Source organism: Aquarana catesbeiana, linkage group LG13, assembly GCF_042186555.1.
Source record: "Aquarana catesbeiana isolate 2022-GZ linkage group LG13, ASM4218655v1, whole genome shotgun sequence".
Taxonomy (NCBI): domain Eukaryota; kingdom Metazoa; phylum Chordata; class Amphibia; order Anura; family Ranidae; genus Aquarana; species Aquarana catesbeiana.
Genome location: NC_133336.1, coordinates 59,800,576 through 59,826,942, shown reverse-complemented (window position 1 = coordinate 59,826,942; position 26,367 = coordinate 59,800,576). Strand labels below are relative to the sequence as shown.

At 43.0% G+C, this 26,367-nt stretch overlaps 1 protein-coding gene across 2 annotated transcripts in view; it reads right to left on the bottom strand.

Annotated features, from left to right (window-relative positions):
* ESR2 (estrogen receptor 2) overlaps window positions 1–26,367 on the bottom strand; it is a 132,945-nt gene that overhangs the window by 62,645 nt on the left and 43,933 nt on the right. For both annotated transcript variants that reach the window (XM_073610690.1, XM_073610689.1), the window contains one exon: window positions 3,310–3,782. In XM_073610690.1, coding sequence (XP_073466791.1) covers window positions 3,310–3,731 — 422 coding nt within the window. In that variant the 5' untranslated portion in view covers window positions 3,732–3,782. The remainder of the gene's footprint in view (window positions 1–3,309; window positions 3,783–26,367) is intronic.

The window sequence follows — 26,367 nt, the reverse complement described above, 5'->3', positions numbered from 1 at the left end:
CCAAGTTGTACCCCCCAATAAAACAACAAAAACAAAGCTTGCAAAAGACTGTTAATTGTCTCTGAAAAGGATGCATGAAGTCTGGCAGTGGGGTGATTGGGTGGATTGTTTGTCAGTAGTGTTAACACCATAGCTACATATGTTTATGTGCATTAAAGTTCCAGAATGCTTCTTCTAGCTCCCAGAATTGAAGGGTTTTTAATTACGTGTCTACACACATAAAATACGGGCCAGTAACTCAGATTTTTGGATTTTATTTTATTGATCTGACTGCAGCCCAGAGAAGACAATGGGGTTGATTTACTAAACCTGGGAGTGCAAAATCTTGTGCAGCTCTGCATAGAAACAAATCAGATTCCAAGCTTTTTGTCAAAGCTTAAAGTGGAGGGCCACCCTGAAAAGAAAAAATTCACCAAAAATCTTTGAAAAAATTTTTAAAAAATTGAAAAAAAACATTTTTTTAAACTTACCTAAACCCTTGTTGCTAGGCAGTCCTCCTACTCTGCCTCTTCCTATTTCGCGGCATGTTCTGCTCCTGGGTGAGCGGCCTCGTTGTCTTCTGGGAACTGTGTGTGTTCCCAGAACACCATGGGGCCATTCACAGAGCGCCGAGCCGCTCGCGCGTGCGCAGTAGTAAACTGGCAGTGAAGCCGCAAGGCTCCACTGCCTGTTTGCCTTACTGAGGATGCCGATGCCCGAGAGCCGAGGGACGGGTCGGCCTCGGGCAGCCAACATCGCTGGAACTCAGGACAGGTAAGTACTTATTTAAAGTCAGCAGCTACAGTGTTAGTAGCTGCTGACTTTAAAAAAATTTTTTCAGCGACGGAATCCCGCTTTAATTGAACAAGCTGAAGTTAGAAGCTGATTGGCTACCATGCACAGCTGAACCAGATTTTGCACTCTCCAGTTTTAGTAAATCAACCCAAATAAGTTGCATTCAGATCAGAAAAAAAAAAAGGGTGAACACCTTGAAACACTGCACTTTGGCGCACGTGTGCAGGAGCCCTTAATTCATCTTTATTCACTGAGTTTAAAAAATGTAACTGATAAAACAGAACATCAAGGGTGTTCAGTATATACTGCTTTAAACCCATGCAGCCACTTTGGAAAAGCAGCAGATAACTCTGGAAAAGTGTGAATTATAAACTAGACACATGCAGTACACGTAATTTCCAGCTGTGTAGTTTCCATAAGGCTTTAGCTGTTAGATTTATAAGTGCTGTAGAACAAACGTAGCAGCAACTACGCAAATCAGCAAGAGCTCACCAACATAGCAAAGAAAACCACCCCATTTATGAAGCAGTGTTATGGCCTTACAATGCCCATACAGATACCTAAATAAAGTGGTGCATTTGGGAGTCCCAAGTGCCAGCAGAGTGCGGGCCACATTGTGGAGTAACTTTACAAACTTTGAAGTGTATAGCGGGAAGCGAATGGCAATATCCACACTCCATTATAAACCAGCCGCTTAGCTTTTGTTGATCAGACTCTCCCTTTCTTTAGCATTTATGCACAAAATAACTCATATTTTCAGTATCCACACACCTTGCCTTGCTTTCTCTAAAGCTTTCTTTCTCATAATAATTCACTCAAACCAGCAAACCCAATCTCAGTCTGTTCTGTACCTGTACACTCTATTCTGCTACCTCTTATCAAGTTATTTACCTCTTATTACTAATGGTTTTCTTTCTCTTATGCTCCAACTCCCTTTCTCACCTTTTGGCTCTCACTACTTACTATACACGCACCCATAGCTGCATTCCCACATACAGGGAAAGCTCCTACGACTTCTGCCTTGCCTAATAGTCTATCTCCCTGTATGTCACCAGGCAAAAGTCAAAAAGAAAAAATAATATTCTGCAACGACAAGTCAAAATTTACAGGGACCACCATTAGTTCAGGGACATTAGTGTAAATTCCCCACTTTATTGGTGGTCATTGTAAGTGCCCCTGTTACATTAGTGGTCGGTGTAAATACCCCTGTTACATTAGTGGTCAATGTAAATGCCCATGTCACATTTGTGATCAATGTAAATGCCCCTGTCACATTTGTGATCAATGTAAATGCCCTGTTACATTTCTGATCAATGTAAATGCCCCGTTACATTTCTGATCAATGTAAATGCCCCTGTTACATTTGTGATCAATGTAAATGCCCCTGTTACTTTGTGATCAATGTAAATGCCTCTGTTACATTTGTGATCAATGTAAATGCCCCTGTCACATTTGTGAACAATGCAAATGCCCCTGTCACATTTGTGATCAATGTAAATGTCCCTGTTACATTAGTGGAAAGTGTATATGCTCCCATTACACTGGTCAGTGTAAATGCTCCTGTTATGTTGGCGGTCCGTGTAAATTCCCTGTTACTTTAGTGGTCAGTGTAAATGCCTCTGTTATATTGATAATCAGTGTAATTGTCCTTATTACATTGTTGGTCAGTATAAATGCCCCTGTTACATTAGTGGAACATGTAAATTCCCTGTTACGTTTGTGGTCAGTGAAAATGTCTGTGTTACACGGTTAGTAAACGTCCCTATTACATTGGTGGCCAATGTAAGTGCCCCTGTTACATTGGTGGAAAGTGTAAACGTCCCTGTTGCAATGGTGGTCATTGTAAAATGAGGAGCTTTTATTAGAACACTGAAGTTCCTGAATGGCTTTGCAGGGGCTGCATACTGGGGGAGCACTGTTGGTGGCTGTATATAATTAATGATAATTATAATTAGGCTGCACATTGGTGGAAGTTGTATATAGGGGTTGGGGGGTGCTTATGAGAGGAACTGGACGGCTGGGGATGAGCTTATTTGATGTTGTTAGTTAATAAAAATCACTTCTGGTTTTCGTGGGTTATGTAATGTATTTTAGTGTGATATAGTTTGCTGTTGCTGGTTGATCTGCTATTGTGATGCTACTGCAGTTTGACGTGGGATGCTTATGTGATATAACATATTTATCTCAGTTTATTCTATCACATGATTTTTTTTTCCATTGAAATGGTAATTTTCTAATAAATATTTTTTTTATCTTACCAAGAAGGTTCAATTCACCAAGCAAAAATACATGTCTTAATTACCATTATGATAGCTATTTTTAGCCATGTGTCTGTTTTAGATTTTAATGGTCCTCACTACTGAAAATACAAATTGTTATGTTCAGGCCACCCACACTAAGCTATAACATTTGCACAGGACTTTGTCCATCACTACTTGAGTGGCTTGTATTGCTGGACCCTATAGGAACTGCATATGCTGCAATGGCCTTTGTTGTGCCTTTTGTATGTGATGTGTTGGAGTCTTGTGACCTTACCGGTTAATTGGCAGAACATGTTCTTCTGGTTTGGCTTCAAACCATGGGCTCCTGGGTGGCTCTGCATACAACAGCGAGGACTGGCAATGTAAAGTTACTGGGGACATATGATCCGGAGCTGTCCACATTAAACTTGGGCTCATAGTTTGTCTCATAATGGAGCTCTCAGAATCACTAGAATTTCCTGGTACGTTGTAGTTTATAACAGAAGGGCTGCAGAAAGCTATAGAGGAATAGTCATGTCTGTTTTCCATATATGGAGAAAGGTACACCGGGCTCTGGTCTACTGTCATGAGGTTCTGATTGGCACTGTACTCAGGAGATGCCAAGGTGGCTGGAGAACTTTTGATGTCGCCCTTCATATGTCCACTATGCTGCATGGGCTGCAACTGACAGAACTCCTTGTGCATGTATGCCGACATGTTGATTGAAGATTCAATTCTGCTTCTTAAAAAGTCATTGTTTCCAGTTCACTAGGATAGAAGACAGATCGTGTTATTAATAGAATAAACTTCCTACATATAAAATCTCTTATAATAGCCACTGTAGGTAAGCCGACCTGAGAAACCTAGTTACAGTATCTGGGTACCAGAATCCAAGAGAAAAATACGACATAGGTCAATACTTTTTGTGGTTTTTTTTTGTTTTTTTTTTTACCACAGACTGTTAGCTCGGAGAAAGCGGCTTTAAAGCTGAACTCCAGGTAAACAGACAAATGCATGGATAAGATCAGTTTTACCTGCCAAAGGATTTATATTTCTCTCCATCCAGTGTATATATTTAAAGTGTTACTAAACCCAGGACCTTGCATTCACTATATCTGGTCTCCCACAGTACACAGAACATGGACATGCAATCATTTTAGTAAATATAAACTAAATACCTTTTCTTATCAGCAGTATATAGCAGTCTTGTGACTTCTATCAGTGATTGGTTAAAGCTTTAGGAGGAGTTTTCAATCTGCACCTGTCCTCACAGGATCTAGGTCTAAACAGTGCTGATTGGCCCTGTGCTGATCACATGCACTCTCCCAAGAAAAAAAAAACTTTCTAGCAATACACACCAAACATGTACAGCCTGACTCCAGTAATTCTGTTTTATCCAGACCTGTTCTGGAGTCAGTGGAAGAAGGGGAGGATCAGAGAAGTCAGGATCAAACAGCCTTTTTACACAATGCGAAGGATTAACCCCTTAGGTTGCACAGTGAGTATAACAAGCATGCTTTACTGCATATATAGACTGATTTTACTGTTGTGAGTTTAGTAACAGTTTAAGCTGGCTATATACGGATGATAATCTGACTGGCTCAGAAGGGATTGGCTAAATTTCTATACATATGTGGCCACACCCGTCAACGGAACTTGATCTGAAGATCAACATCTATTGAACTTGCTTGTTGAAATTTTTTTCTCAACCAATGGAGAGTCCCCAATTGTAAAATGCAATGGGGTTAATTTACTAAAGGCCCAAAAGACTGTGCACTTTGCAAAGTCCAATTGCACTCTGCAAGTGCAGTTGCTCCGGAGCTTAGTAAATGAAGTAGACCTTCACTTTGCAAAGAATACCTAATCACATACAAGGAAAATATCACAAACAGCATTTTTGCTTGAACATGATTGGATGATGAAAGTCAGCAAAGTTTCTGCTCATTTACTAAGCTCTGGAGCAACTGCTCTTGCAGAGTGCAACTGCACCTTGCAAAGTGCACAGTCTTTTTGCCTTTAGTAAATCAATCCCAATGTCTCCCAATGTCTCAACAGGGAGGATTTCTCCATCCACCTCAGTTGTATGGACAGAGGAATACATTTGTTTTTTTTTTTTTGTTCAGCCTGTGGGCTGAATGAAAAAAATGACCAATCTATGGCCAGCATTACACAGCACAGCATGTGCACCACTGTACCACTTACAGGTCCTGTCCTTTCCCTTTGCTCTGACAAAGGAGATTTACATGCTCTGAAAACGTGTTACCGCCCCCTGACGTCACTTCTGCGCTGTGCGGTCCATGAGCGAGGCGTGCTTTCCACCTCGGCCTCTGGGCAGTCTCTTCCCTCAAGCTTGCTTTACCATCTGCCCCCCCCACTGCTGCTGGTCAGCCGGAGGAGCCAGAGCCACAGGGAGTGACGATCAGGCATGCTTGTTTTTTGTAACTGTATTACTTCTTGTACATTAATAAACATTGTCCATACTGCACTTAGAGGCGCCTTCTTCACTTCCTTTCTTCCCCCAGTCTATGACTGGGCAGTGAAAGGAGAAGTAGCACACAGATGAGATTGCTCTTTATTACTCTGTGCTTTCCCAATATTAGCATGATCCTTGTTAGCACATAAACACTGCAACACAATTGATTGCCACCTCCCACTTACCCTAGCTGACCAGTTACCTTAGTATCACAAGATTTCCTAGCCACACAGGGCATTCCGAGGCTGGAAACAGAGAGGCTGAAAACATAATTTACCCATTCTGCACAGGTTCATCTAAAATCAATGACTAAAAGATAAGGCAAACTGTCAACCTACAGAAATTTGGATTCAGAATAGTGAAACTCTAAGTACATAGTACAGTGCACTATTCTACAAACAAAAAGAGGCATAGTATGATGGGACATCAATGAGGACTGCACTGGCATGTGGGCCAGAAGCCTGGAAACTTTATACACAGGAGAATTCTGGAATTTATAAATGACAGAGAACATGATGTGACAGCCCTGCCACCCTAAATGGCCTGTCTAGTCTATGCAGAAATTCAGCCCTGCCTAAAGGATCACTATAATGAAAAACATTGTATTGTGGTAATTGTGTGTAGGTTAACCACTTAAGGACTGGAAGGATTTGCCCTCTTAATGACCAGGGCATTTTTTTGCGATACGGCACTGCATCGCTTTAACTGCCAATAACGCGGTCACCTCCCTGACTAAGGCCCTTCTCCCCCAAACTCTCAGTTTGGCCAGGCGGCCCGCTCTAGGAAGAGTCCTGGTGGTTCCAAACTTCTTCCATTAATGGGTGATGGAGGCCACTGTGCTCATCAGGACCTTTAATGTTGCAGAAATTTTTCTGTACCCTTCCCTAGACCTGTGCCTTGATACAATCCTGTCTCGGAGGTCTACGGACAATTCTTTGGATTTCAAGGCTTGGTTTGTGCTCTGACATGCACTGTTAACTGTGGGATCTTATATAGACAGGTGTGTGCCTTTCCAAATCCTGTCCAATCAACTGAATTTACCACAGGTGGACTCCAGTCAAGTTGAAGAAACATCTCAAGGATGATCAGTGGAAACAGGATGCACCTGAGCTCAATTTTGAGTGTCATGGCAAAGGCTGTGAATACTTATGTACACGCGATTTTGTTTTTTATTTTTAATAAATTTGCAAAGATTTCAAACTTGTTTCACGTTGTCATTATAGGGTATTGTTTGTAGAATTTTTAGGAAAAATATGAATTTAATCCATTAGGCTGTAACATAACAAAATGTGAATACTTTCCGGATGCACTGTATGTCCAAGGCGACTTCGACAGCACTGCCGCGATTCCAGAAGGTAAATGTTGTCACCCTTTTACAAGAAGTGGAAAATCAACAGATCTCTAGATAGGGTGAACAGGTAATAAAACGACACTATATTGTCAAAAGTAATGGGTCCACAAAGACACGGATGAGCGAGTTTGGGATGGAGGAACTTGACTGGCCTGCCCAGAGTCCTGACCTCAACCCGATAGAACACCTTTGGGATGAATTAGAGCGGAGACTGTGAGCCAGGCCTTCTCGTCCACATCAGTGCCTGACCTCACAAATGTGCTTCTGGAAGAATGGTCAAACATTCCCATAGACACACTCCTAAACCTTGTGGGCAGCCTTCCCAGAAGAGTTGAAGCTGTTATAGCTGCAAAGGGTGGGCCTAATCAATATTAAACCTTAGGGACGAAGACTGGGATGCCATTAAAATTCATGTGCGTGCACTTTTGACAATATAGTGTATATTATAGGGGGGACTCACTAAATCAAAAACTGCTGTGTTAATGCTAGTGACAGCCTGCATCATATGTCAGTTTTTTAGTTTGCCCATAGTTTCACTGTAAGCGTTATACATTTCTAAATTATTTGTTGTAGCCTCATTAGCATTAAAAGAATATGTACAATACTACTAACTGCTTGTCAGATTTTTTTTTCGTCTAGATCAAGATCAAAAATAATTTTTTTACATCTGAGTATTCCTTCAACTGTACACATTTTGACAACACAGTAGAGCTGCACGATTCTGGCTAAAATGAGAATCACAATTTTTTTGCTTAGATGATAGATCACGATTCTCGCAGCGTAACATCATCTTTCACATTAAAACAAAAAAAAATTGGGCTAACTTTACTGTTTCGTTTTTTGTTTTTTTTTGTTTTTTTTTATTGAAGTGTAATTTTTCCCAAAAAATTGCATTTGAAAGACCGCTGGGCAAATATAGTGTGACATAAAATATTGCAGCCATAGGCATGCACACGGGGTGTGCCTGATGAGTGAGCAGTCCCTCATCTCCCTCCCTCTCTCCCCCATCTGCCCCCCCCCCTCCAGGAGCTGCCAAGTTGCTTTCTTGTCCAGCTAGCACGTAGGGATGACTTAACTGTTAAGTCAGGGGGCACTGTGTCATGTTCTGATGTCAGGGGGCACTGTGTCATGTTCTGATGTCACGGGGCGCTGTGTCATGTTCTGATGTCAGGGGGCGCTGTGCCATGCTCTGTTGTCAGGGGGCGCTGTGCCATGTTCTGATGTCAGGGGGCGCTGTGCCATGTTCTGATGTCAGGGGGCGCTGTGCCATGTTCTAATGTCAGGGGGCGCTGTGCCATGCTCTGATGTCAGGGGGCGCTGTGCCATGCTCTGATGTCAGGGGCGCTGTGCCATGCTCTGATGTCAGGGGGCGCTGTGCCATGCTCTGATGTCAGGGGACGCTGTGCCATGCTCTGATGTCACGGGGCGCTGTGCCATGCTCTGATGTCACGTGGCGCTGTGCCATGATCTGATGTCAAGGGGCGCTGTGCCATGCTCTGATGTCAGGGGGCACTGTGCCATGTTCTGATGTCAGGGGGCACTGTGCCATGCTCTGATGTCAGGGGGCACTGTTCCATGCTCTGATGTCAGGGGGCACTGTTCCATGCTCTGATGTCACGGGGCGCTGTGCCATGCTCTGATGTCACGGGGCGCTGTGCCATGCTCTGATGTCACGTGGCGCTGTGCCATGATCTGATGTCACGGGGCGCTGTGCCATGATCTGATGTCAGGGGGCGCTGTGCCATGCTCTGATGTCAGGGGGCACTGTGCCATGTTCTGATGTCAGGGGGCACTGTGCCATGCTCTGATGTCAGGGGGCACTGTTCCATGCTCTGATGTCAGGGGGCACTGTACCATGCTCTGATGTCAGGGGGCACTGTGCCATGTTCTGACGTCAGGGAGCACTGTGCCATGTTCTGATGTCAGGGGGCAGTGTGCCATGTTCTGATGTCAGGGGGCACTGTGCCATGCTCTTATGTCAGGGAACACTGTGTAATGCTCTAATGTCAGGGAGCACTGTGCAATGCTCTTATGTCAGGGGGCACTGTGCCATGTTCTGATGTCAGGGGCACTTCGCATTGCTCTTATGTCAGGGGGCACTGTGCAATGCGCTTATGTCAGGGGGCACTATGCCATGCTCTGATGTCAGGGGGCACTGTGCCATGCTCTGATGTCAGGGGGCACTGTGCAATGCTCTGATGTCAGGGGGCACTGTGCAATACTCTGATATCAGGGGACACTGTGCCATGTTCTGATGTCAGGGGGCACTACTGTGCCATGCTCTGATGTCAGGGGGCACTGTACCATGCTCTGATGTGATGTAAGGGGCACTGTGCCATGCTCTGATGTGATGTCAGGGGACACTGTGCCACTGTGCCACTGTGACACTGTGCCATGCTCTGGTGTAAAGGGGCACTGTGCAATGCTCTGATGTCAGGGGGCACTACTGTGCCATGCTCTGATGTAAGGGGCACTGTGCCATTTTTTAGATGTAAGGAGGCACTGTGCCATGCTCTGATGTCAGGGGGCACTGTGCCCCTCTGCGTGCAATCTGGTACTAACCGACACTGGCTGGCGGGGTCACGAACTGACACTGATGTCACTAGTGCAGTGATAATACAGTAATACAGTGATAATACTGTACACTGTACTAATGACACTGGCTGGGAAAGGGTTAACATCAAAGGGTTAACTGTGAGTCTAACTGAAAAAGTGTGCTGCTTTTACTTACTAGTCTGGCTGTTTTTTCTCCCTGCTCTTCAGGGACAAGAAAGGACCAGATCACTATACTACACTGTTCTGTGTGTTTGGTTTGTGTAAAATATATATATATATATATATATATATATATATATATATATATATATATATATATATATATATATATATATATATTCACGTGTGTTTGAGCTTCTGTTTGGGGTGCACACCCTAATGCAATAGGCTGCGCATACCTATGATTGCAGCAATTGCCATTTTATTTCCTAGGGTCTCTGCTAAAATATATATAATGTTTGGGGGTTCCAAGTAATTTTCTAGCAAAAAATATTGATTTAAACCTAAAGTGGATGTAAACCCGATTTTTATATATATATATATATATATATATATATATATATATATATATATATCAATCATACTGTAGAGTATAAGATTTCCTATCATTTGAGCCCAGTCTTGTCACACAGAGTTAATCCATCTCTGAGCAATCCTCTTTTATTGTTAAGTGAGAAAAATCTTGACAAACAGAGAAAAACTTTGTCAAATCCTCCCCCTTGCTGTAAGTGACAGGTGATTTACATCTCGTGCACTAGCCTAAGACACAGGCATTATTTTTTATTCCCATTCCTTTCTTCGCAGCTCTGCCAGGATTGGCTGTTCTACACCTCAGCATGATTTGGCATGCTGAAGTCATGTGGTTACTTTCCTGTCTTTTCACTGGATGTTAGAGATCATAGCAGAAGTTCAGTGTAAGAAATACACAGGAGAAAATGCATATTGACAAGGGGAGTGTAGAGGTGGCCGGGGAGTCTACTGACATCACGACTCCACCCACCGAGCTCCAGACAACAGACCCCGCCCACAGAATCTGCAGTTTTTTGGGTCTAATAACAGACAGAGGGGAGACATTTGACAGGTAAAGATACATGCAGGAGGCGTGTATATCCTTATAGATAACCCCTATGGCAGTAGTTTAGAAAGGATGACATCCACTTTAAGAAAGAAGTGTCAGAAAAAGATTTAGACTTTAAGTGGTTAAACTTCCTGCATTTACACTTGATGAAAACTTGGCAGACTGCCCAGATTATTTATTTACACAGAAGTTCTATCCCTTTGATCTAAGAAGGAAGCTTAGTTACAATGTTTCAAGTTAAAAGACTTGGCAGACTGCCCTGATGATTTCTTTTGACAGCTGAGTAAGCAGATAAAGTCTCTCCACTTGTTTATATGAAAGAATCGGCAACCTCTGCAGGAGAGATCATCGGGGAGGTGAATCGAGATCCTGATTTTTTAATGATTAATTGTGCAGCTCTACAACACAGTGATGATAATTGAACCTCTGATGGGGGGGTGGGGGTCGTGGACTTCAAGGATATGGCCACAGCATGACTCACAAATAGGTATTAATGGGTGGACTTAGGGAGGGCTTAGGAGATCTCAGTTGTGTTTCTAGAGTGCCTGTGTTAATGTTCAGTTTATTATGCCTTTGCTGCAATAAAAACAGGGTATTAAAAAAATAATTAAAAAAAAAAAAAAAAAAATCAACCACTCCGGGAGAGCTTTAATTGTAAATAATAAATTTACTCCAGTCTTGAATGCTAACTTGGCTTACATGCTTAGTTTGTGTTGTCATTAAAAATAGATTACCTGCCTTTTCCAAAGAACCAGAGATGTGTGTTGATAGAATAATCAAATGTTTCATAACACATTTGCATTATTTTTGCCCTTTGCTTCAATTTTAGATTGCAGATTATTATTTTCTGGTCATAGGAATTTTATATGAAGAGAATGGTATTGACCAAACAGAGATAATCTACCACTTTCAATTGGCAGTTTTGAAAGAAATCAAACATTGGATTGGCTACTAATGGCACCACAGATACTTTGGCCATAAGCTTTTATATGGAAGGCTATACAGAAGATATGGGGGGGGGGGGGTTGGGTATAAACTTGACTGACAGTCTTGTGGCAATTATTCTGAGCAGACTAATAAACCTAATATAATATATATTTTTATATAATTATATCTCAAGAGTTGGTGGTCTATTAAAGTCCCAATGTAAGGTGGTTACATTTTTTTCTGTGATAAACCTAAGAGGAACAATAAACCAACCCCATGAGAAATTCGAGAATTAATAATGATTTGCAAAACTATCGAACTTGGGTTTGTGAACGTTTATTAAATCAGGAGTAGGGATGAGCGAAACTGGGCAAATTTGTAAGATTTTGTTGAAATTGCCAGAATGCATTGGAAGAAATTGGCAAGGCTACATCAAGAGTGATTTTGGTGGTTTTCACTGGGCTTTAAATGGCTCCTGGGGTTACAAAAGCCCCTTTAAACTATTCTGGACCTGTTCTTGAACTCTCATTATTTTACAGAACAAAAAGAACAGCTAGCAAAAAAAGTAAAATAAAAAGGTGACAGGACACACAATAATCGAATGCAGAAAAAAAAACACGAATCCAAAGAGCACTAGAATGAAAATAACTAAATTGCTCTAAATACACCATCCAGCAAAAAAAAAAAAAAAAAAAAAAAAAAAAAAACGCTCTAAAAAATGTTTTATTTTTCAAGCAGCTCAATGACCGATATTGAGTGAGAATTTTCTCTTTGGGAGAATACTGCCAATAGTAAAATTATTGTCACCAAAATTACTCAACCCTGATTAGGAAAATAAACTCTGGATTGTGCCATCCATGCAAGAGAACTGTACAAGGTGAGATAACGTTCCAAATCCCTAACGCAGCACACTGGAACACCTACCTGCCCAGACTGCAGCCACTTCGGCCCAGGAGTACAGAATGCACTTACACTGTGAGTAATCCTGTTCCAGGCTAACAGAACGTCAGTTAAAGATTAATTAACCACTACTGATATATTAGCAGCTTTTATTAGGTTTTCATTTTAAATTGGTTCTTTCATCACATTTGAATGACTTCAAAATCCCTTTTTCACATTATAAAAATGATCCTTCTTCTAACCAAAAGCTTCTACAAATTTCAGAACTGAACGAATAAGTAAGTCTAATTATTATAACCAGACAAGTCCATTGTATTGTTTACTTTCCTGTCTGAATCTGAGATACCATGAACTGGATAGGCGATTGTGGTCCAAAATCAGAAATTATTTTTAGAAGCTCTGCAAACAAACAATAGCAAGATAAAATGGAACAGAATAAAAGATAGATATTCTTTAGTGTTATGTTAGAATAAAAGGTTGTGTTTTGGTGTAATCGTCTCTAAGTGCTACTATTAGACTAGACATGAATATCTGAGCTAATACCCACATACCCTCATCATTCTGGGACTGAAGCTAATGGAGTGTATTCTATGTTTAATTTTGCAGAAAAAGAGCACTATAGGTCAGTCCAGGTACTTGGAACAGAGACAGCATGTCCAGAACAATACATAAATAGGCATGTTAAAAAATACAAATTAAACTGCCATTGTCATTTTAAAGAAATGGTTAGGTATATTGCTAACAACAAATAAACTCATAAAAGTGTACTCTCTGTTAGGATGCCCATACGTGGATCAAAATCCATCCAGTTCAGCGGAGACCAGCCAAATTTTGATCTATGTAAGTAATATATATATATTACACACACACACATATACCCAAGCTAATGAGTGTAGTGCATACACAAACTTTGTGAGAATTATGTGGAAAATATTAATAAATTATTAATAAATGTTGGTGTGAGATTACTGCTCCTTTAAAGGTGTGGTGCCTTTAAATCAAGAACATAGCCTGTTGAAGGAGCGCGCATGCTCCGAACGCGAAGCACCGCCCGCCTCACCCCGCTCCCGGAAGTGAAGACGCAGGTCAGCGCGGCGCTCCACGAAGGATCCATGACTGACATCCTGGCCGCCCAGAGGCTCTGAGGACCCTCGGCACCACCGGAACAGCTACCAGGACCCAGGTCACAGAACTCACATCCCAGGAACCCCCCACTGGCCCGTGACACCCACATCCCCTGAGAGCACGCGGATGAAACTACTTTACATGCTGGTTTTTAGCAACTCAAATGTGAGTGTTTTTATCTATTGTAATAAATATTTTTAACATACATGCTGCACTTAGATGGCGCCATCCTTCTTTCTTTTTTATTGCCTTTAAATCATGCATATGTGTGAAAAGGGTGCTCTCGATGTGAATAATAGTACCAATAAGCTTATATATATATATATATATATATATATATATATATACACACACACACACAAAATAATTCAAATGTCCAAAAGATATAATTCAAAAATTCCAAAAATCAAAAAAGTCCATCATTATTGGTGTTCTCAATCAAGTATTAAAGTGCTGTAGTGCCAAATGCTGTAAACAAAATTGGTGCAATCCGTGCTCCCCTCCTATGTGCCCGTACACTCACCAGCTGCTATGGACTCCCATAACAGAAGTCACGTGTGCTTTACAAATCATCTGAAATGCTGGGATTAGTAGCGGGTGGTGACGTCAGATCTGACCAGTGGCGACGGACTTCCAGTTTCTGGTTTTATGCTTGTTTTTACCTTGTACAAAGTGAGTGGAATACTGTGTTTTTATTACCATTTTATTAAACGGAATTGCGCAATATATTTTCCCTTTCTATACCACACATGAGGAATATCTTTATCCTTAAAGAAGGAGCCTTGTTGGAGGACTACTAATCCCAGCATTTCAGATGATTTTCAAAGCACACATGACTTCTGTTATGGGAGTCCATAGCAGCTGGTGAGTGAGCGGGCACATAGGAGGGGAGCACGGATTGCACCGATTTTGTTTACAGCATCTGGCACTACAGCACTGTACTTTTTTTGTTTTTTGGAATTTTTGAATTATAACTTTTGGACATTTTCATTATTTTGTGTATAAATATATATATATATATATATATATATATATATATATATATATATATATATATATATATATATATATATAGTGGGGACAGAAAGTATTCAGACCCCCTTAAAATTTTCACTCTTTGTTATATTGCAGCCATTTGCTAAAATCATTTAAGTTAATTTTTTTCCCTCATTAATGTACACACAGCACCCCATATTGACAGAAAAACACAAAATTGTTAACATTTTTTCAGATTTATTAAAAAAGAAAAACTGAAATATCACATGGTCCTAAGTATTCAGACCCTTTGCTCAGTATTTAGTAGAAGCACCCTTTTGATCTAATGCAGCCTTGAGTCTTTTTGGGAAAGATGCAACAAGTTTTTCACACCTGGATTTGGGGATCCTCTGCCATTCCTCCTTGCAGATCCTCTCCAGTTCTGTCAGGTTGGATGGTAAACGTTGGTGGACAGCCATTTTTAGGTCTCTCCAGAGATGCTCAATTGGGTTTTAATCAGGGGTCTGGCTGGGCCATTCAAGAACAGTCATGGAGTTGTTGTGAAGCCACTCCTTCGTTATTTTAGCTGTGTGCTTAGGGTCATTGTCTTGTTGGAAGGTAAACCTTCGGCTAAGTCTGAGGTCCTGAGCACTCTGGAGAAGGTTTTTGTCCAGGATATCCCTGTACTTGGCCGCATTCATCTTTCCCTTGATTGCAACCAGTCGTCTTGTCCCTGCAGCTGAAAAACACCCCCACAGCATGATGCTGCTACCACCATGCTTCACTGTTGGGACTATATTGGACAGTTGATGAGCAGTGCCTGGTTTTCTCCACACATACCGCTTAGAATTAAGGCCAAAAAGTTCTATCTTGGTCTCATCAGACCAGAGAAACTTATTTTTCACCATCTTGGAGTCCCTTAGGTGTTTTTTTAGCAAACTCCATGCGGGCTTTCATGTGTCTTGCACTGAGGAGAGGCTTCCGTCCGGCCACTCTGCCATAAAGCCTCGACTGGTGGAGGGCTGCAGTGATGGTTGACATTCTACAACTTTCTCCCATCTCCCGAATGCATCTCTGGAGCTCAGCCACAGTGATCTTTGGGTTTTTCTTTACCTCTCTCACCAAGGCTCTTCTCCCCCGATAGCTCAGTTTGTCCGGATGGCCAGCTCTAGGAAGGATTCTGGTCGTCCCAAATGTCTTCCATTTAAGGATTATGGAGGCCACTGTGCTCTTAGGAACCTTAAGTGCAGCAGAATTTTTTTTTGTAACCTTGGCCAGATCTGTGCCTTGCCACAATTCTGTCTCTGAGCTCTTCAGGCAGTTCCTTTGACCTCATGATTCTCATCTGCTCTGACATGCACTGTGAGCTGTAAGGTCTTATATAGACAGGTGTGTGGCTTTCCTAATCAAGTCCAATCAGTATAATCAAACACAGCTGGACTCAAATGAAGGTGTAGAACCATCTTAAGGATGATCAGAAGAAATGGACAGCACCTGAGTTAAATATGAGTGTCACAGCAAAGGGTCCATGTGATATTTCAGTTTTTCTTTTTTAATAAATCTGCAAAAATGTCAACAATTCTGTGTTTTTCTGTCAATAGGGGGGGCTGTGTGTACATTAACGAGGAAAAAATGAACTTAAATGATTTTAGCAAATGGCTGCAATATAACAAAGAGTGAAAAATTTAAGGGGGTCCCCACTGTATATATATATATATATATATATATATATATATATATATATATATATATATATATATATAAAATAAACTGCAGCTAACGGAATCAACTGTCTGCCTGAAGTAGATTAGAAACCGTAGGGCAGGTAGGTCTGTAGTGAGATCTAGCTAACTGAATCAACTGCCTGCCTGAAGTAGATTAGAAATAGTACAGCAGGAACAGCCTGCAGTGAGATCTAGCTGAATAAACTGCCTGCTCAAAGTAAATGAAATGACACACTCTCTCTCTCTCTCTCTCTCTCCGCCAGCAACACACTACACAGGGCCGACGTGCAGGCGGCCTTATATAGTGTGGGGCGTGAACTTAACCCCCTGAGCCATAATTGGCCTAAGGCACCCTGCCTCTGTTTGCTTACGGTTTAATGTGATTGCTTATTGGTACTAGAATTCACAATATGCAAAATTTCTATCTAGAGTATCTCTACAGTATCTCACAAAAGTGAGTACACCCCTCACATTTTTGTAAATATTTTATCTTTTCATGTGACAACACTGAAGAAATGACACTTTGCTACAATGTAAAAGAGTGAGTGTACAGCTTGTATAACAGTGTAAATTTGCTGTCCCCTCAAAATAACTCAACACACAGAAATTAATGTCTAAGCCGCTGGCAACAAAAGTGAGTACACCCCTAAGTGAAAATGTCCAAATTGGTCCAAAAGCATCAATATTTTGTGTGTCCACCATTATTTTCCAGCACTGCCTTAACCCTCTTGGGCATGAAGTTCACCAGAGCTTCACAGGTTGCCGCTGGAGTCCTCTTCCACCCCTCCATGACGACATCACGGAGCTGGTGGATGAGACTTTGTGCTCCTCCACCTTCCATTTGAGGATGCCCCACAGATGCTCAATAGGGTTTAGGTCTGGAGACATGCTTGGCCAGTCCATCACCTTTACCCTCAGCTTCTTTAGCAAAGCAGTGGTCATCTTGTTGGTGTGTTTGGGGTCGTTATCATGTTGGAATACTGCCCTGTGGCCCAGTCTCCTAAGGGAGAGGATCATGCTCTGCTTCAGTATGTCACAGTACATGTTGACATTCATGGATCCCTCAATGAACTGTAGCCCCCCAGTGCTGGCAGCAATCATTCAGCCAGCCCCAGACCATGACACTCCCACCACCATGCTTGACTGTAGGCAAGACACACTTGTCTTTGTACTCCTCACCTGGTTGCCGCCACACACGCTTGACACCATCTGAACCAAATAAGCTTATCTTGGTCTCATCAAACCACAGGACATGGTTGCAGTAATCCATGTCCTTAGTCTGCTTGTCTTCAGCAAACTGTTTGCGGGCTTTCTTGTGCATCATCTATAGAATAGGCTTACTTCTGGGACGACAGCCATGTAGACCAATTTGATGCAGTGTGCGGCGTATGGTCTGAGCACTGACAGGCTGACACCCCCACCCCTCTAACTTCTGCAGCAATGCTGGCAGCACTCATATGTCTATTTCCCTAAGACAACCTCTGGATATGACGCTGAGCACGTGCACTTAACTTCTTTGGTCGACCATGGCGAGGCCTGTTCTGAGTGTAACATGTCCTGAATGAATGAATGAATGACTTGTATAGTGCTGCAAATGCGAACTGAATCGCCTCAAGGCGCTTGGCCTGTTAAACTGCTGTATGGTCTTGGCCACCATGCTGCAGCTCAGTTTCAGGGTCTTGGCAATCTTCTTATAGCCTAGGCCATCTTTATGTGGAGCAACAATTCTTTTTTTCAGATCCTCAGAGAGTTATTTGCCATGAAGTGCCATGTTGAACTTCCAGTGACCAGTATGAGAGAGTGAGAGCGATAACACCAAATTTAACATGCCTGCTCCCCATTCACACCCCTGAGACCTTGTAACATTAACAAGTCACATGACACCGGGGAGGGAAAATGGCTAATTGAGCCCAATTTGGACAATTTCACTTAGGGGTGTACTCACTTTTGTTGCCAGCAGTTTAGACATTAATGGCTGCATGTTGAGTTATTTTGAGGGGACAGCAAATTTACACTGTTATACAAGCTGTACACTCACTACTTTACATTGTAGTAAAGTGTTATTTCCTCAGTGTTATCACATAAAAAGATATAATAAAATATTTAGAAAAACGTGAGGGGTGTACTCACTTGTGTGAGATAATATACGTGTGGTTACCGTGGATGAAGTGAAGTCGGTTTACCGATCAAATTCTCTTCAACCGCTGTGTTGGAAAATATCTGCTCAGTCAGTGCTGCAGACTATAGCTGGCATCAATGATCAGTGTAGTCTGACGATGGGGAAGTCACTCTGCTGTCAGAATACAAAGACACGGCGGGGAAGATTCCCCCCCATGAATGTATGGATGGAGGAATCGGGTCAGCTCTTTTTTTTTTTGTTCAACCTGCAGGCTGAATGAAAAAAACTGACTAATGTATGGGCTGCTTTAGTAGGACTGGAGGGTTATGAACACAATCAGAGCACATACAGATCACATATTGACAAAGAATGTACAAAGTATGCCCAATCAAAACACAGAGAGAGAGCACACGCAGTGCACATTCACAGAGCACATCCACAGATAGAGCACACAGTGCACATTCACAGTCAATGCACACATACAGAGAGAGCAAACACAGTGCACATTCTCAGTCATGGTACACAAAGCGCACAATCTCAGTCAGCGCACACACAGTGCCCATTCTCAGTCAGAACACACCTACAGAGAGTACACAGTGCACATTCTCACAGCACATCTATTGAGAGAGAGCACACACAGTGCACATACATAAATAAATACTGTATGTGTGCCCCTACACATATACACTATATTGCTAAAAGTATTGGGACGCCTGTCTTTACACACACATGAACTTTAATAGCATCCCAGTCTTAGTCCGTAGGGTTCAATATTGAGTTGGCCCACCCTTTGCAGCTATAACAGCTTCAACTCTTCTAGGCTGTCCCCAAGGTTTAGGAGTGGGTCTTTGGGAATGTTTGACCATTCTTCCAGAAGTGCATTTGTAAGGTCAGGCACTGATGTTAAATGAGAAGGTCTGGCTCACAGTCTCTGCTCTAATTCATCCCAAAGGTGTTCTATCGAGTTGAAGTCAGGACTCTGTGCAGGCCAGTTAAGTTCCTCCACCCCAAACTCACTCATTCATGTCTTTATGGAGCTTGCTTTGTGCACTGGTGTGCAGTCATGTTGGAACAGGAAGGGGCCATCCCCAAACTGTTCCCACAACGTTGGGAGCATGAAATTGTCCAAAATGTCTTGGTATGCTGATGCCTTAAGAGTTCTCTTGAATGGAACTAAGGGGCCAAGCCCAACCCCTGAAGAACGACCCCACACCATAATCCCCCCTCCACCAAACTTTACACTTAGCACAATGCAGTCAGGCAAGTACCATTCTCCTGGCAACCACCAAACCCCAACATGTCCATCAGATTGCCAAACAAAGAAGCGTAATTCGTCACTCCAGAGAACACGTCTCCACTGCTCTATAATCCAGTGGCAGGGTGCTTTACACCACTGCATCCAACGCTTTGCATTGCACTTGGTGATGTAAGGCTTGGATGCAGCTGCTTGGCCATGGAAACCCATTTCATGAAGCTCTCTACACTCTGTTTTGCTAATCTGAAGGCCACACGAAATTTGGAAGTCCGTAGCTATTGACTCTGTAGACAGTTGGCCACTTCTGCGTACTATGAGCTTCAGCATGTGCTGACCCCGCACTGTCAATCTACGGCCTACTACTTCGTGGCTGAGTTACTGTTCCCAGTTACTTCTACTTTGTTATAATACCATTAACAGTTGACCGTGGAATATATAGTAGTAAGGAAAATTCACAGATGGACTTACTGCACAGGTGGCAACCTATCACAGTAGCACGCTTGAATTCACTGAGCTTCTGAGAGCGAGCCATTCTTTCACAAATGTTTGTAGAAGCAGTCTGCTTGCCTAGGTGCTTGATTTTATATACGTGAGGTGATTGGAACACCTGACTTCAATGATTTGAAGGAGTGTTCTGATACTTTTGGCAATATAGTGTATTTGCTAACAATACAGAGGATTCCTTTAAAATAAGAAAATAAATAAAGGCATAAAAAGTCCCTTTATCTGCTCTTACCTTAAAAAAACTGTAGAAAGGAAATACTGAGGCTGCCGCTGATGGCCTCTTCTGAAAACACTAGTCTCTTGAGTAGCCAGGAGACAGCTATCTTACCTGCAGTATCAGAAGACACTTTGCAACATTGCTGCAGTGTGTCCCTCTAGTGGCACTAAAGACTGTGTCATCATATCCTGCCATCAGAGTGATTAACACCAGGAAACAAAGCATACAGGGAATTGTTGTTCCAGGACTCAAATTTCACATTGAGATTGAGATTGAGGTTTTAGAACTGCAATTTCCAGATTGCTGAGGAGAAAAGAACAGACTGCTGGGAGAGGGTATAAAAAGGCTGGTCTAAGCCTAGATCGCGCTCTTGGGACCCGGCGTGGATCTGTATGCAGGGATTCTGTGATAGTTTGAGCTGCAGCTAAGTCGTGGCCTGCACTAACAGAATTATCCAGCAGATATCTAGAGGTACATCTGTGGGCAGATCCCCTTAGTTGTCCAGTGGCAGCCTGAAAGCTGTTCCTATCCCATTCATCCTGCAGTGGTATCAGATTTGGGTGAGCCGTGGCGGGGTGTGGCAGAGGCTGGATGTCAGTCATCCTCTGAGCCACGTTCCTAAGAAACCATCACCATCATCATCATCACCACCATCATCATCTCTGGTTCCAGCGTGGTGAGCGGGCAACAGCCCAATCTTATAGACACCATTGTCTCCTGCATTCCTTATCATCTTTAGTTCCAAGTATCTAGATCAAACATCATAGACACTATATACATACATCTTTGCTTTCCATTGCTCTGCTGTTGCTTGTAGTTCCACTGAAAGTAACATCTTTAAGTGAGTGATCACTGTGAATTCAGTTACAGTTTAATTCACATAGAAAGAATGTTTGCTGTTTATTCACAACTTATTGAGTCAGGTGCTTTAATTTACCATCCAAAATTTCCTTGCATGCAATTAAACATCAAGGGCTAGCAGAAGATCAACCGGACTGCCACACAGCAATACAGGACTACTTTCACCTCCCTCCCCACTTCTGGGATTTGTTTTACTGAAGCTCATAGAGCTATAATTCACCAAGAACTCTCTGTAAGAGCCGGATGAATTGCAATACAGTTTTCTCCCTACTAAAAGTTGAACTTGTTAATTACTGTTCTGCATTTTTGTGTGGAGGAGCAGTAGAGAGGGGTCTGACACTCATAAGAGCCATTCCTCTGCTCTCCTGTATGCCTGTTCACATAGAAATTGAATGTGCTTAGTTGAGCACAGAGATTATAGTTCTTACCATTAAATATTCAATATTTGATGTGTAATTGCCATTTGATTACTGATTATGTTCCTATAAGGGATACTATTCTAAACTGTAAAAGTTCATGTTGCTCACCTTTAAATGTTTTTATCTTATCAGTAAACATACTTTCTGGTTTACCACAGTTGTGTTTCTTTTCTACTGCTGTGTTTTGCACTAACACTGCATATTAGGTGTGCCAGAAGGCTTGGGACTGTTCTTTGGGTTGAGATGCAGAGTATGGAACCAAATATACTTAAGCGGCTCCTTCGGGGGGTAACGCTACACGCGGGGGCTCATCTGGGACCTCTTGCAATCAACTCTTCAAGACAGCACCTGTATAAGCACCAGCATCGACCCTGCAGCCACGATTCAGTGGTGCAGGGATGAAAACAGGCAAGTGAAGCTGTGTGTAGTGATTAGTGCCCCTGGCAGTGACTGGACAGAGGACTGAGTCCATCAAGCATGGGCTGCCTCAGGACTAAGCCAGAGAATATCTATACTGGATGCAAAGGCAGATCTTAGCTCAAATCGTACTCATGTTCTGACCGAGTGGAAGAAGGGAGTTCCTGACGTTCTGTAAAAAAGATAGCTTCCAACTGACCACAGATATTAATGCTATCCTAATTTATCCAGATGAATCAAGCTCTATCCCAGAGAGCTCAGAATACACCACGCCAGACCCAGAGGTCACCACCTCAAAACCAGCTACATCCTCTGAACACTCCCCTTCCCTCCTAGTGGCTGAGTTTGGGAAGCTAGTCACAGTGCTCCTTAAGAATCCAGCAGTGCCAACCAATTATGGGTATCACAAACTACGGTTCTTCTCGGGGAAAGTTCCCACACCCACAGGAGAAGATGATTTTGATACTTGGATTGATCAAGCCATCCAAGCGGTCGAGAAGTGGGAAGTGACTGATGCAGTATAGAGACAAAGGGTGGTTGAGAGTCTGCAGGTACCAGCTTCTGATGTCATTTGAAATCTAAAATGGGATAAACCCAGCTGTTCTATTTCTGAGTGTCTATAAGCGCTTCGTGAGATTTATGGAAGAGTTGAAGACTACACGGAGTTGATCTATCTCTTCCACCACACATACCAAATGGAGGGTGAGAGGCTAACAGCCTACATTGCGCGGCTGGACCAGATCCTTCAGCAAGTCATTATGAAGGGTGGGATGAAAACAAAAGCTGCCAGTAAAGCCTTAATGATACAGGTGCAAAGAAGAGCACAGGCACCGGATCATATTGTGCTACAGCATCGAGCCAGGAGTCCAGATGACCTTCTCACCTACTCTAAATTCATGAAGGCTATTAGAGAGAAGGAGGCTCTCATCACAGCCAAGACACAGAGACCTGAGTCTACCAAGAGTCTCAAACATGGTGCTATGGCCTACATCATACAGTCAGGACCTTGTTCGGAGGCTGTTGACACCTCTTGTCTTGGAGCCGGGTACTTCAACTACGGGTGTATACCTCATGCTGAGACAAGCTTACCAGTGCCTAGTACAAGAGCAGAAGGCCCCAGCTGAAGGGGTGGGGAAGATATGGCGTCTGGACCGGTGTGAGAAAGTGTTATAGCCCGGTGAGGTAGCTTGTCTGAGAGCATCGGTCAAGCTAAATTGGGAGCAACCAGGCCCTTTAATTGTCCTTGAAGCGGACAGCCAAAAAGAAGACATGGGGTGGAGATAATTCCTGAAGTGGTTTCAACTAAGGCTTTGCAAAGGAGTCACAGGAAGATTTTGGTTAGTGCTCGCAATGTAACAGCCTTGCCTGTGAAAATGCCAGCTCTGATGTTGCTGGGACAAGAGAATCCGGCCACCTCAGACTTACCATCTGATTTGGCGGGGGGGAGTGAAGGCTGGAATCCCTGTCTAGGAGTTCAACTCGAAGAATACTCCTCTCTCGCCTGAATGGAAGGAAAGGGCCAAGACTCAGCTCCTGAGATAGCAGGCTGCATTCTCCAAGAGTGAGTTCCATGTGGGATGTGCAAAAAGCGCCCAACACCATATCCATCTTCAAGAGGATAAGCCGGGGACTTGAAAGACCTGCATGAACAACTGGCAAAGCTCAAGAGAGCAGGTATCATCCGAGAGTCCTGGAGTCCATACGCTTCCCCGATAGTCGTGGTACAGAAGAAGAATGGGTCACTAAGGTTGTGCATCGACTATCGGACGCTAAACCGAAGGACCATTCCAGACCAATATACCACCCCAAGAATAGAAGACGCTTTACAGAGCCTGTCAGGGGCGAATTGGTTTAGCGTGCTGGATTTGAAGAGTGGGTACTACCAAATACCCATGCACCCCAAGGATCGGGAAAGTACCGCTTTCATTACCCCGGTGGGGTTCTTTGAATTTGACCACATGCCTCAAGGCCTGTCTGGCACCCCAGCCACCTTCCAAAGGCTGATAGAGAAGACTGTGGGTGACATGAACCTGATCAAGGTGTTGGTGTACTTAGACGACATCATCGTGTTCGGCAGGACCCTGGAGGAGCACGAAGAGCATCTGGAGAAGGTCCTGAAGAGACTACATGACGAGGGGTTGAAGCTCCCTCGGTCAACTACCTTGGCGACATCGTGTCTGCCGACAGAGTGGCCACAGACCCCCAGAAACAGGGAGCCGTTACCTCCTGGCCAAGGCCTACTAATGTGACTGAGCTTAGGTCATTTCTGGGATTCTGCTCATATTACAGGAGATTCGTTAAAGTAGCTTGTCCACTCAACGAGCTACTGAAAAGCGAAGAGGGAGACGATGTTCCAGATCCAACTAAGCCTGTCAGACCGACTGGAGAGCCCAGAAATCCCAAAGAGTCCATTCAGGAACAGTAGACTGCCCAGTGTGAAGAGGCTTTTAAGCAGCTGAAGTGGGACATCACAACTGCTCCAGTCCTGGCCTACACAGATCCAACTAAGTCATACAAACTATATGTAGATACTAGCTGAGAAGGGTTAGGCGGGGTGCTGTATCAAGAGCATGACGGGCGCCTACGGCCTGTTGCCTATGTGAGTCAGAGTTTAGCACCTACCGAGAAGAACTACCCCACGCACAAAGAGGGCGGTACTTGGTCACGCAATTACATCACTTCCGGCCTCCGTGGTTCGTCTGTCCGTCGAGGGTGGAACGCACGCCGTTGCCGAGATCATCTGGGAAATCTCTCCCACAGATTGGATTTCTCCATTCCTAGATACGCTTTTCAGCCTCAGTGCCGGGCGATGGCACCTTCTATGTGAGTAGCCATTTGGCTATGTTCTGTTTTTATTGTTTTCTTAAATAAATGGTGTTACACTATGTTCGGTTCCTCTCCATCTATTTTATATCCCATACGTGAGATCCTGTGATGTGAGGACAAGAGCCGGGTACATTTTTTTCCATTGCAGCAAGCAATATCTTGCTAAAGCCTATTTGACCTTTTTTTAATTAAATTGGTCAACTTCATCTGGTAAGCGGACATCCATTTCCATGAGCACATTGGTGTGTTTTTTCAGTGATGGTGAAGGGATTTTGCTGCTCACGTTTTGTTATCAAAGATTTACATCAGGATCTTACACCAATTTTGGATGGACTTTGTTATTGATGTCAATTTATATTTGATACACAATTATTTTCTATTTCTTTGACACTATATGTCACGATTGCACAATTATTATTGTTCACTGGTATTCAGATTTTGAATTTTGTTCACAATAGATATATAGGCAGGCTGGTATTATTATTATTTTTATTCGATTATATTTACATCTAAAGGGAATTTTTAACTTTATAAATATTTTTTCCTGTTTATTATTCAGCGCTCCCCAACCACTTTTCCTTCACATTTATGCATTTATGGAATTTTCCATCTTTTGCTTAAGGGTGTAGCTGCTTCACTTCTATTTTTTACACTTTTATTTTTTACAAATCTATTATTTTTATATGTGGCGCGGAATTATTCACTATTGATTCCCAAGCTGGGGGTGGAGCCAGGGCCCTGACTTGCTCCTCACTGACTCCCAGAAGGAAGCCGGTCTGCTGCATAGGGAGTAGGATCGGTTGCAGCTACACCAGGGAGTGGTCTACCGAAGGGGCACCTCTGATCAGCTTGAAGAAAAATGGCAGTTATTCTTACCAGAAAAACATAGGAAGACAAGTGTTAATTGCTGAACATGACCATCATGGTCATCTAGGGTCCAGGAGGACTTTCTACCTGGTGAGGAACCGGTTCTACTGGCCCCGCATGCAGGCTGAAGTTGAGGGCTATTGCCATTACTGCCTCAGATGTATCCAAAGGAAGACTTTGCCTCACGAGCTTCAACAATAGGCCATCTTCAGAGCCAGGGACCCATGGAGCAGGTGTGCATTGACTTTTTGTGCTTGCAGCCTGATCTGAGTGGACAGGGAAATATTGTGATATTAACTGAGCATTTCACCGATATGCCCAGGCATTCCCCACAAAGGACCAGCAGGTATCCACGGTGGCCAAGATCTTAGTAGAAAAGTTCTTTGTGCACTATGGCCTGCCCCAACGTATCCACTCCGATCAAGGAAGAGACTTTGAGAGCAGTCTTATCAAGAGACTTTTAGACCTATTGGGCATCAAAAAGTCTAGAACCACTCTGTACCATCCTCAAGGAGATCCTCAACCAGAGAGATTGAACCAAACTCTCCTGGATATGCTCGGGACTCTAAATTCAGAACAAAAGCAGCACTGGAGTAAGCACGTAGCAGCTATCGTGTATGCTTACAATAGCACTGCAAATCATGCCATAGGATTCTCTCCCTATAGGTTGATGTTTGGGCAGAAGGCCCGGCTGCTAGTAGACTTGGCGTTCAGCAAGTCCCTAGATCATACCTCAGCAACATCTCACAGAGGGTATGT